Source organism: Amphimedon queenslandica, unplaced genomic scaffold (assembly GCF_000090795.2).
Source record: "Amphimedon queenslandica unplaced genomic scaffold, v1.1 AMPQUscaffold_13107, whole genome shotgun sequence".
NCBI lineage: Eukaryota > Metazoa > Porifera > Demospongiae > Haplosclerida > Niphatidae > Amphimedon > Amphimedon queenslandica.
The window spans coordinates 62,422-74,795 of NW_003546657.1; the positions used below are offsets into that span (position 1 = coordinate 62,422).

A 12,374-nucleotide genomic window follows, 5' to 3' on the forward strand; every position below is an offset into this window, starting at 1 on the left:
CACTTTGCACAGAGCATGGCAGACTTCTCGTACAACAACACAAACTAATGATTTGGATATTCCAAAAAGATGACTAATTGTTCTAAAGTCACTCCCAGTAGACAGAAACCATATGGTCACTCCAACTCTCTTTTCAACTGTACATGCCTTTCTCATCACTGTATCTTCTTTCTGAATCTCAGTTCGTACTTCGTTGCACAAGTAAATGAATGTAGTGCGACTTACACAAAAGTTTTCAATCCAGTCATTCTCAGAAAATACATTCATGACCATCTTATCCCACCAAACTCCACTCCTCTCCTTGGACCAAAGCACTTTACCAGGCTTCATTATTGTGTAACTGTATGCAGTAGTAAGTATCAGAGCAAACAGCATCCTATCTCTGGCTTGCTTGGCAGCAAACAACCTGAATCTCTTAATCCTATTAACCCCTCCTTTTAGCCAAAGCAGCACGTTTCTTTGCTTAAATGTGTCTCTGAAGAAGCACAGTTAAAATCAATGCTTTTCCCATGCTTTTGTGACTAGCTAGACGCTGTAACTATAGCTACCCGTGTTAATAAGGCATGCATTGTGCTAGTTCAGAATAGTTACCTCTAATTCAGCTCCTATTTTTCTTTGTTTTTCTTCTCTTCTTTAGCAACTCTGGACCACCATTTTAGTTAGAAAACGCCTTCTAAACCACTTCCGTTTACACGTCCATTGTGATTAAACCACAAGTTTATATTATGTGTGGACACAACCTTAAACAAGTTACAATGTGCTTTAGAATGAAGCGGTTTAACGTGTAAATGGGGTTTATGACTTACTCTATTTGCTTTTCCATAGATGAAAGCATGGAGTATCAACGTGAGTAGGGAAAAGAAACAGAGGGAAGCTATAAAGAACGATTTGGAAGCAGTGAATATTACTGTAGAGTCAGTACCCCTTTCTTTCCTAACATGGCACAGTTGTGAGCAGATTCGTCCTACTCCATTTGCCTGTGTAACTGATTTTGCTAGTGTAGTGTTTCATCTACTGGAGGAAAAGGGTAGGTAAACTTCCTGCTGTACGCATACATGTATATTGCCAAAAATTTTAATAGATTAGGACAACTCACCTGGCATGATGGAGTAATACCCCAAACAAAATATGGATTAAGCAAGGTGGTGACAAAGGGTGGGATCATCTATAAAGATGTCCTTGCAAATAGTGAATATTGACAAACCAAATTCAGTCTGTAATAGTTGCCTGTTCTCTCTTATTGAAGCTCCAGACAACGTTGTGAATCTGAGTATTGCCCCAGAGCAGTACAGCGAAGTCATTTCCAGCCTACACGGGACACAATGGAAGTAAGTAAATACCATTAAAAACAATGATAATAAACATAAAAATTAAAAAAGCAAGGTTAAGTAGGATTCTGATTGACCAATGAAAATATAAAATGAAAATCCTACTCATGATGCAAATTCTACTCTACATTATACTTTCAATGTTATTATGTAAGAATTACGGATCACCTTGCACTGTAGAGTAGAATTTCCATCACGAGTAGGATTTTCATTATGTATTTTTGTTGGTCGTTCGGAATCCTACTTAACCTTGTTTTTTTTAAACTTTGTGTTTTTGTTTGTGTACTTTTTATAATATTTATAATATTTCTTTAGTTGCCATTGTGATGCTTGTTGATTTTACACAAATGATAATTTTCTTTATTATTATTATCATTGTTATGACTTAACATCATTAATGAGAGACAGCATTGAATAGACATGCTGAAGGGATATCAACTATCCTGATTACAAGTGAAATTAATACTATTTTTGACCCAAGTCCTTGTTCAAGAAGTGTGAGGTGAGAGTGTCCATCTTCCCTGCTATGTAGCAGCTATTCCTGTTCTTTCAGGCTGTTGTCATTCATATTATGATTGCATATCATAGCATTAATTAATTGTTTGTTTTTGAAAGTAAAATAGACTCACACACTTGATAAAACAGTTATATGTAAGATTAATACCTTCTTTTAGCTGGAAACCTTCATTAAAGTATTGCAGTAGTTGATTCCAAGTATAGCTTGGTAAAAAATAAATTGCTTCTTCCAAAGCTGCATATCTAAGCATGCGTGACCACACCCAAATTTTGGAGCACATGCTTTTTTAATTAACAAAATGGCGGCATGCAGCTAAGATGGCTCAATCCAGCTGTCACAGTATCACTTTTTCTTTACTTGAAGAATGATTTGATGGGACATGGACCTGCGCATAGACTGTTTGAGTTAACTAGTGTAAGAATTATCCTTGTAGCATCAACTGATACTGAGATACACACCAATTGACAGGAATTGATGAAAATGAAGATGATGAAGATAAAAAAGGTGGCTGAATAAAACGGCCGGATCGCCTATTTTTGACTTTTCACTTAGACAAGGTCTAGAGCCGGGCTAGTTGTACCATTGGAGTCCTCTGGTCAAGATAAGGTCCTCTATAAAGTCTGGTAGGCATAGGAGCTCGTTTTCCTGGTATAGCGAGGCTGCAAAAGTCGTGGCAGCCATTTTCTTTGGGGGTGAATCCTACTTAGTTATGCTACCACATTACTAATAATGCAGTTATTATAGGGACTATAATATGAGAATTTTCATGTCAGGCGATTACAAGTTTCTGTGCAACATGTATGGCCTATCAGGAGCTAGTAATAAGGTATAATGACATGCATTATTTATAAAAGTAAAGTAACGTACGTGTATTATAGGATGAAACTGCTGTCTATGGTGTAACTTAGCATCTGACCAATTAAAAATAGACAGATCTACCAGAAAATCCACCTCTACAATCATACAGCACTCCTTATCTTCCCTACTAAACTTTTCAGTTTATTTGGAAAAGTTATAAGCTCCAGGTGAAGCTGGTTGAGATAGAAGGCCTCCAGCTAAAGGAATTGCTGGAGGCAGTGGTGAAGGTGGAAGGCTTCCAGCTACTGGGAGTGCTTAAGGTGGTGGTGGAGGTGGTAGGCCAAGTGCTGGTTGTGGGTCTAAGGGAGGTGGTGGTGGGTCTGTGGGAGGTGGTGGTGGAAGCCTTCCATCTTTAGCTACTGGTGGTGGCAAAGGAGGAGCATGAACTCCATGCTCATCAGCATCATTCATTTTTAAGTTACTACCTAGAAAGAAGAAAATATATTGATAGCTGATGTAAGTTTGTAACTAAACTGACTTCATTGCTGCTTTTTCAAAAAAAATTAACAGTAGACTTTACAGAAAGCCGTGAGCGGGACAAAGGCAGATGAAGCAGAATGAAAACTTGAATAGTTTCAGAACAGGAAATACATCATATTAATGGTGAGTTATGATGAATTATTATTAGGTAAGCTATGAATATAATTAATGACTGGAGAATTCAAAAATAGTGACTGTAGAAGATGTGGTCTATAATGTGGTACGTCTTCTTATGTTTCTTATTTTAAATTTCTTTGCTTCAAGCTATACACAAGGAAATGTTGCATACTTTTTAGCATACTCTACTATATCATTTTAACATAAAGTGTGTTACATTGCTCATTGAGCACACTTAGACCCAGTTTACACTAATCCATTTTTAATTAATTCTAATTCAACTTCTGTTTACACTAATACATGAGAACGCATCACCTATCCGAAGCAAAATGTAAACAGATACCAACATAAATACTCTTATAAAAGAATGATAAATCTTATGAAAATGCAGCTGCTGGATTTGTGTACACACCTGAAATTAATAACAGCAAAAACAATCCGGATTCAATGAAGTGGATTGGTGGAAATGTGGCGTGAGTGGGTTGATTTATTAAATTTACAAATTTTTGTTATTCTTAACACAGTAGATACATGTAGCTAGAATTACGAATACTACACCACTATAATCAAGGGCCACTGGCAGACCTGACTCCTTGCTACTTGCTAGACCACCTAATTGAGCTCTAGAGCTGTGGTTTTACTGTAACTATCAACAGGTGATTTACTTTAATATACGTAAGTAATGAAGAATACATGCAGCTATAACAAGCACCATAACCCTTTAAAACAAAATCCTTTTCAATGATAATTGAAAGCAAGACATTTTGAAATTTAGTACTCCATGACATTTAGTGACTTCAACATAACGTACTTCGTAGTTTCAGTTAATGAAACTTGAAGTGCACAAATTTTTGTGAAATTGTTGCAACTGCATCACCTGAACAATACCTTTTCTGCCTCATACACTATGACTTCATGAATAATACAGTAGTCAAACTCTGCAATATTCTTTTTGACACGTATGATGGTGCCAGGTATATATTCATTGCCATGAATTGTTACTGATTGACACCAAATCACAGTATACAATGTATATAACGTACCGTATATCGCTTTGTTTTTGAGGAGCTAAACTTTCACTATTTTTGCGGTTAGCAGAAAACCACAGAAGGTAAATCCGCTAACATTTCAATTGCAATGAAAGGTGTGGCACCAACATTGCCAATGCGTAAAAATTTTTTCCATGAAAATTTCATTTTTATAAATTCACTAACTGTTAGCTCCGTAAATTGAAAGCGCTATACTGTTAGTAATGTAATAATACTTTAAACTGTATGGACTTGCTGAAGTAATTTGTGTTTCTAAAGTATTTTTAATTTCTTCTTTGAACATGTCGAGTGTAGATAGATTACCCATAATATTTATATGTATTTACTGATTTCCTTTACATAATTTTACGCATGCTTAATGTTTTAAAATCAATAACAATTACATGTACATTTAGGTAATGGTAATCACGCCTGTAAAAATAATTAGAAGCATGTAGTCCCGGGTGAACAGCTAAATGGTACGATAACCAAGCTAATGCCTGGTAACAACAAATATTGGACGTTTTTGAAACATTCTTTGTTTCAAATGGCATGCAAAAATGGTGGTGTAGTGGACCAAACCTATTGTGATAATAATCATTTTGTCTTTATAAAAATGTGTAATAGGACAGAGTCAATTGTTTAGGTAGATGAAGGAGGTAGTGCGTTTTTGGTGTTATTGGAAATTCCAGAAAATAAGACAGATGAAGTTTCAAGGTAAATATTTACCCGACATGCTAGTTTAGCTGGATCATCAGGGTGCACTTTGAAAGATCAGACCATGTCACAAATTGATCCCAAGATAATAAAACAGTCCCAATTATCATCGTCTACAAACTTTGCAATTAAGAATGGCAGGAGCCTCACCAAGTTCAACATTTCAGATGCTAGGAATCTAATAAAATGTACTACAATACATATATGCATGTAAATGTATATAGTATGAGAATATTATGTACTGTCCATGTGTATGCTGTATTGCAGGCACTGTCAATATGAATGTACCTAATAGTATTACATATACATGTGTACATTTTGCACATCCATTGTATGCATAATGTATACGTCGGAAAAGCATGAGATCTCAATGAATATATTTTATGATGAAAATGTTATCACAGATAAAGATCAAGAGGGATAGAGAATAGAGAGATAGAGAAGACTAAAGGACATTGAACATGTGCCTCTGATGCGCATGCGCATAAGCACATGGCATCTACTACATTACTCCCCCCAAGAGAGGAGGCGAGCGATACAAAAAAAAGAAATACAAGAAGAATAGAAGAGAAAGACAAAATTGAGAAACAAGAATAGGAAAAAGTGAAAAATAAGGATAATGTAATTAATAGCAAAGTTATGAATAATAAAGAGGAGAAAATTAGAGAAGCAAGTGTAACAATAAGGACAATGGTAACAGCAACAATAATAATAGTAATAATAATGATAATAATAATAATAATAATAATAATACTAATAATAATAACAATATATATATATATATATATATATATTCTCTTTCAATGATTGCAAATCATAATGGTCATAATAATAATAGTAATAATTAATAATAACAATAATAATAGTAACAATAATAACAATAATAATGATAATAAATTGACATACCAGTTTATAGATTGAGTCATCGGGGGAACCTGACACACCGACCTGTACGAGTAACATTGGTATCCGAGCGTGCAGTGTCTGAGAAAGAAAGAGCAGTAGGAGAATGAGTAGATGAATTATGATGAGAGGACACGGAATTAAGAGACTCAAAATAGGCTGGTTTTAATTGATCGATACTGACGTTATCATGTTTACCCTGAAGGTCTATAGTGAAATACTTGTTAAGAACTTTGTATGGACCATCGTACGGACATTGCAATGGTCGTTTAACTGAATCCCGTCTAACAACAACATGAGTAGATATAGAGGAGTATGCTGTAAGGAAAGAGAATGTGTGGGAGTATCATGTGTCAAGAACTCATAATTACCCTGTGCAGCAGCCATTGCTTCCAGATCAATAATGGGAGGGTTTTTCTCCACCTGATTTAGCTCTACTCGTGATAACGCATCAGCAACAGCATTATTAATTCCCTTAGTATAACGGATGTCCAAAATGAATTGGGATATGTAGTCTAAGTGACGAGCCTATCGAGGTAAAGATCTCTCGGACTTAGTGTTCATAGAGTAGGTAAGTGGCTTGTGGTCTGTGTACACAGTAAAAGCCCGACACTCAACATAGTACCTGAAGTGTTTAATGGCTAAATATATGGCAAGTAATTCCTTATTGTAAGTACTGTATCGACATTCAGTTGGAGAGTGTTTGTGAGCACTTAGTTGCCACTGGTTGTGTACTGACTGTTGTAGGACAGCCCCCACAGCTACATCCGAAGCACCACTCATAATAGATACCACAGCACCAGGTTTAGGATGAAATAATAAAGTGGTGATTGCTAAAGCTGTTTTAGCGAGGTAAAAAGCAGTGAGACATTCCTCAGACCACTGCAATTCAGAATTAGTGAGAGAATGAGAAAGGAGTGTATGGAGAGGATGGAGTATTTGAGCACATCGAGGTATGAAGCAATCATAATAATTGATTAATCCCAGGAACTCTCATAGTTTACGTTGTGACTTTGGTAAAGGAAAATCTCTCACTGCAGACACTCTGGACTCAAGTGGAGAGATTCCATCCATGTTAACAGTATGACCAAGGAATTGTAGAGAAAGAACTCCTAACTGACACTTACTAGGATTAACAATAACTCCATATTCCTTCAAACGATCAAGTATTTGCTTGAGATGTTGACAATGTTCTTTTTCACTGCTACTGGCGATTAATACATCATCAATATAAGCATATGTAAAATGAAGTCCCCGTAAGACCTGATCCATGAAACGCTGGAACGTATGTGCTGCATTCCTTCAACCAAAGGGCATCCGTAAGAACTCAAATAAACCGAATGAAGTCATTATAGCAGTATTGGGAACATCTGCTGGATGTACATGGATCTGATGATATGCTCTTTCCAGATCTAATTTGGAGAAAATAGTGGAGCAAGGAAGTGTGGAGCTGAAATCCTGAATATGAGGGATAGGATATTTGTCCAGAATAGTGACACGGTTGAGTTGATGGTAATCTCCACATGGTCTCCAATCACCTTTTTGTGGGTTTGGGAACTAAGTGTAAGGCGGAAGAAAAGCAGCTTGAGGAGGGCTGTATAATTCCAAGCTGTAGCATGTGTTCAAATTCAGCACGGGCTATCTTCAAACGATCAGGCACTAAATGCCGAGTACATGCAGAACTAGGAGGGCCTGTAGTTTCGATTCGATGTACGACATTATGTTTCACTGGAGCTAGAGTATTCTTCGGTTGTAGTAATTCTGGGTACCCTAAAAGGAGAGTAAAAAGGATTAGAAGAAAGGAGAGAGTTAAAGAATAAGGTGCACTATAAAACTATCCACGCAAGATCATAGAATCGCTTCCGCCCATCACCGTATAAAAGGAGGTGCCCTGTGCACAATATGGCGGCCACATTTGAAAATAACAAAATGGCTCCCGCACTGGCACTGTTCTTATCATCGCTAAATCACTAGCAAAACGCATTATAAAAACATTAAAATTAGTAAAGGCAAGAGAGTTAACCTACAAGCACAGGTAAAAGCATGGCAAGAAGAGAAATGGTATAATTGACTTAAAGTAATAATTTTTTACATTATTGTCAAATATTTATATTGTATATTCTGAAAATCTGTCAACAGCCTAACAAACATGGTCAATAATGCTATCAGGCAGGTTATAAGTGATAGTGGCAAAGGAATAGCCCTCATTACTACATAAAAAAACCAGCCCAGGAACTGCCACCACTGGGACAAGAAGGCCGCGGCCTTGCCGACTACCAATTATTAGCCACCCTCATCAAGTAGAAGTTGTTACAGCAAAAGACCCCCACTTGATCCTCAATCAGATCCTAGTACTGGTAGCAGTTGCAACATTCAACGATCCACTGGAAGTAGTAAATACAAAAAATATATTATTCTAAATTATTAAGCATATACAATAACAAAATTGAATGGATATGGGGATGGTGAGAAGCTTCCTGTAATTGTGTACATCTTCCCAACTGTACCAAGTAATACTGATCAAAATATGGCAGTACTGTGATGGTAATATACCAGCAAAAGTATATGCTAGTACGAGCCTAAAAAATATTAATGCCATTTAATGTATGATTACTTTACATTCACATTATACTTACTTCTGTATCTACTACATAATAAACTTGAGTTACGATTACAGGACTCAACTATCATTGAACTGAAATTCAGCACAAATCACATGACTTATACTATAATAATAATAATAATAATAATATAAATAAATATAATTTTGATAATTATTATAATAAAATAATAACAATAATAATAAATAATACCTGACTGTAATTGATCACCCTTCAGTCAACCATGCGACACTATCACAATCATGTGCGCCCCAATAGCCGATCCTATATTTACGCACAAAATGGCTGCTCTTCGTCCCCCATCACCAATACCTTATTTTATATTAACACTAATTTCAAACACATTGTAACTACCTGAAGTATTGAGTATAACTATAGTATCATGTGATAGAGCCTCTATGACCCTCTTTCCCGACTAAATCAGCAAGTAAGTGAGACTGTAGCATTTCCAGCACCTTCTTTTAGTGCCTAAAGACCCCTTAACTCGATCAAGCCTAACTAAAACTGGTCCTTGTCTTCTTTGAGAGTAAAATGTAACTCAATTTGGTACCAAAACCCCTCTCTGCCTGCGTTTTTCCTTAAAGAAGCAAAATAGTCTAGAGCAGACATTTTTACACGTGAAACAAACGGAAGCCACCATGCCCAGGGCACCGCCTTTTATACCGCACCTTCTCGTTTAAGAGTAGTGAGATCGTGTGTATTTTGGTGTGTGTATATATTAGTCTTTTGGGTTGTATTAGGTGAGATTTTTACTACGAACATCGACCAATAAACCATAGTGTTGGAGAAAACCTCCCTTGTTTGGTCCTGTACTGTTAAGGAGCCAGTGATTCAGGATAGAAGCTTGTCAGATCCCCCACGTGAAACCCTCATCGCTGATTTTAGTGCTAGGGGGGGTCTGGCAGCCTCAAGCCACAGCTCTCTTTGATGCACATGTGATCAATACAGATGCCCCATCTTACATCAGCAAGACACCTGATACTGTTCTTAAGAATGTTGAAAAGGAAAAGAAAATGAAATATGGTTGTGCCTGTGAAGATAGACATGCTAGTTTTACACCATTGTGTATTTCCACTAATGGGCTGATGGGTAAAGAGATGGAATTCTTTGTTCGACGTCTGGCTGAGAGTTTAGCTACAAAGTGGGATTGCCAGCACAGTACCACACTATACTGGGTAAGAGCCAAACTGTCCTTCTCACTGATTTGTGCTGTTAAATATTTGTGTTTGAGGATCCCGTCATAAATGGCTGGGGTCGGGGATTGGTATGAAGGATGGAAATGGTATCAACCCCAGTTTTTTTAATTAACTACTGAATTAGAACTATATTTTCATTTGATTTTATTTTATTATTAGTTTTCTTGTCTCTCTTTGCTTGTCCAGTGTTTTCTTCATTTTGTTTTGTTCACTTCCCTGCTGTTGTTGCTTTTGCTTTATAATAATTATTACTATTATTATTATTATTGTTATTTTTATATGTATTATTATTATTTTATAGTACATTGGTATATCACAGACAATGTCACTTGCTGCAATGTGGGAACAGGAATGCAAATAAATGCTAACAAAATTGTAACAGTCAGACACAATGCACACTATAGTGCCCTTGTGTACAATGCATGTACTGAGAGTGAGAGGGAGTATAGTGTCTTATTGAATCTATGTACATTTAATTATTTAGGATATGTCCAACAAGTAACATTAATGCTGTGTTGCATTTGCTGAAGCATAGTGACGGTAAGTCATATGTAATGTACATGTGGTTAAATCAATGGATTCCTGGGTAATTGTAATGGTAATTGTCACAGGCCTACATGTATGACACTGACTAACTGAGCGAGTAAAGCACAGATACATGTACATGTGCATGAATGCATTATGTCTCCAATAAACAAACTATCACAACCATTACCATTACTGAAAATCATTACTTTTGTAATAAATTTGAATTACCATTACAATTCTTTGCTTTGCACCTCTCTTTCTTTCTTTAGTGCCTCAATTTTGCAATGTACCAAGATACTACTGTCTTACATAATTCAAGTAAGCTCCAGTACATATTTCCCATGTTATGTTTCTTTTTGTGACAAAGGATTCAACACAACACTAAGACTGAAACCTGATTTATTAAAATAATTATTTTGTTTTTATATTTATTATTGTTCAAATGAAACATTTGGCACTGTGCAGCAAATGACCTTCAGTAAGCAACACGCAGCATGAAAGTGTAAACGAATTGTTGTACCATACACTGTTGATGATATTTTTGATTTAAATTGAAAAAAAAATTAATAATCATTTGCTACTACTGTATAGTAAAAGCATGTAAAATGAAACAGTTCCTAAGGCAAGGTCCTTGCACTTGATTCACTCCAAAGATGAGAGATTTAGCAATACATAAGTTAAAAATGATTTTTTTTTCAAGTATGTTAGCAGTGCAATTCTGACTGTTGTCTAGTGTCAGCAGGTAGGCATGCACAATTACTTGTTTTGAAAAATAAAAGGACAAATTTGAATGAAGAACTACAGAGAATCAGCTAAACATACTTTCTGCATAATTAATCAGGGTGGCGCTAAAGGTTTTTAGCTAAAAACTCCAAAGTTTTACATCAAAAGTCCCAAAAACTGCAAAGACATGCTTAACACAAAAAGCAGCTCATGCCACAGCAGGTTGAAAGGTTGTTGTAACCAAGTTTCATATTTTGACTTTTTGACTAAATCTTTGTTTCAGATATAATATAGCCAGTTATTGATTCAGAGTGCTTGAAAAGCAAATAAGCTACTTTGAGACTAATTTTTCTAAATGATTGCATTGAACTTTTAACCATGCTGTAGCACTAGCTGATTTTTTTAATAAGCATGTCATCACAGTCTTTGGGACTTTTGATGTAAAACCATGGAGTTTTCAACTGAAAACCTTCAGCCACACCCCCTCATTAAGTTGCAGAAAGTATGCTTAACTGTAGTTGTTCATTCAAAATTAGTACTTTTATTTTTCAAAACAAGTAACTGTGCATGCCTATCTGCTGACACCAAACAACATTATGCATTTATGTATTGCTAAATCTCTCATCTTTGGAGTGGATCAAGTGAAAGGACCTTGCCTCAGGAACTGTTTCAAATTGCATGCCGTCACTACATAGTAGTAGGAAATGATTATTTAAGAATATATTTTTGCAATTTAAATTAAAAATACATCAACAATGTGTGGTACAACAACTCATTTGCACTTTCATGCTGTGTGTTGCTTACTGAAGGCCATTCGCTGCAAAGTGCCAAATATTTTGTTTGAACAATAATAAGTATAAAAAAAATAATTTAATAAATCAGGTTTCAGTTTTAGTGTTGTCTTGATGCCTTTGTACTAAAACCACAAAAGCAAACATAACAAGGGAAATATGTACTGGAGCTTACTTGAAATATGTAACACTCATTATGTGATGACATTGGTAGTATCTTGGTACATTATATAATTGAGGCACTAAAGAAAGAAAAACGGTATAGAGAAAGAGAGGTGCACAGCTATGAATTGTAATGGTAATTCAAACTTATTACAAAAGTATTGATTTTCAGTAATGGTAATGGTTGTGGTAATTTATTTGTTTGAGACATAATGCATTCATACACATGTACATGTAGTACATGTGCTTTACTCAACCAGTTTGTCAGTGTCATACATGTAGGCCTGTGACAATTACCATTACAATTACCCAGGAATCCATTGACTTAATAGGTTAATCATTAATATTTTAATATTTTATCAGTATAATTAAAAAATTAGAATTATTTAAATTATAAACAAATCA

At 35.6% G+C, this 12,374-nt stretch overlaps 1 protein-coding gene across 1 annotated transcript; it reads right to left on the reverse strand.

Moving 5' to 3' along the window:
* Positions 1-2,958: 2,958 nt before the first annotated feature.
* Positions 2,959-6,335, reverse strand: LOC105314100 (sulfated surface glycoprotein 185-like). The gene is made up of 3 exons (XM_011408048.1): positions 6,320-6,335; positions 5,994-6,266; positions 2,959-3,128 (listed from the first exon to the last, which is right to left on the reverse strand). The coding sequence occupies exons 1-3, from the start codon at positions 6,333-6,335 to the stop codon at positions 2,959-2,961; spliced, it is 459 nt and encodes a 152-aa protein (XP_011406350.1).
* Between the last annotated feature and the right edge of the window lie 6,039 nt (positions 6,336-12,374).

Excerpts from the sequence above, each read along its gene's own strand:
- LOC105314100 (XM_011408048.1), bottom strand. Across the intron at positions 3,129-5,993 it reads TACCAATGTTACTCGTACAG|GTAGTAACTTAAAAATGAAT; the intron begins GTCGGTGTGTCA and ends TCTTCTTTCTAG.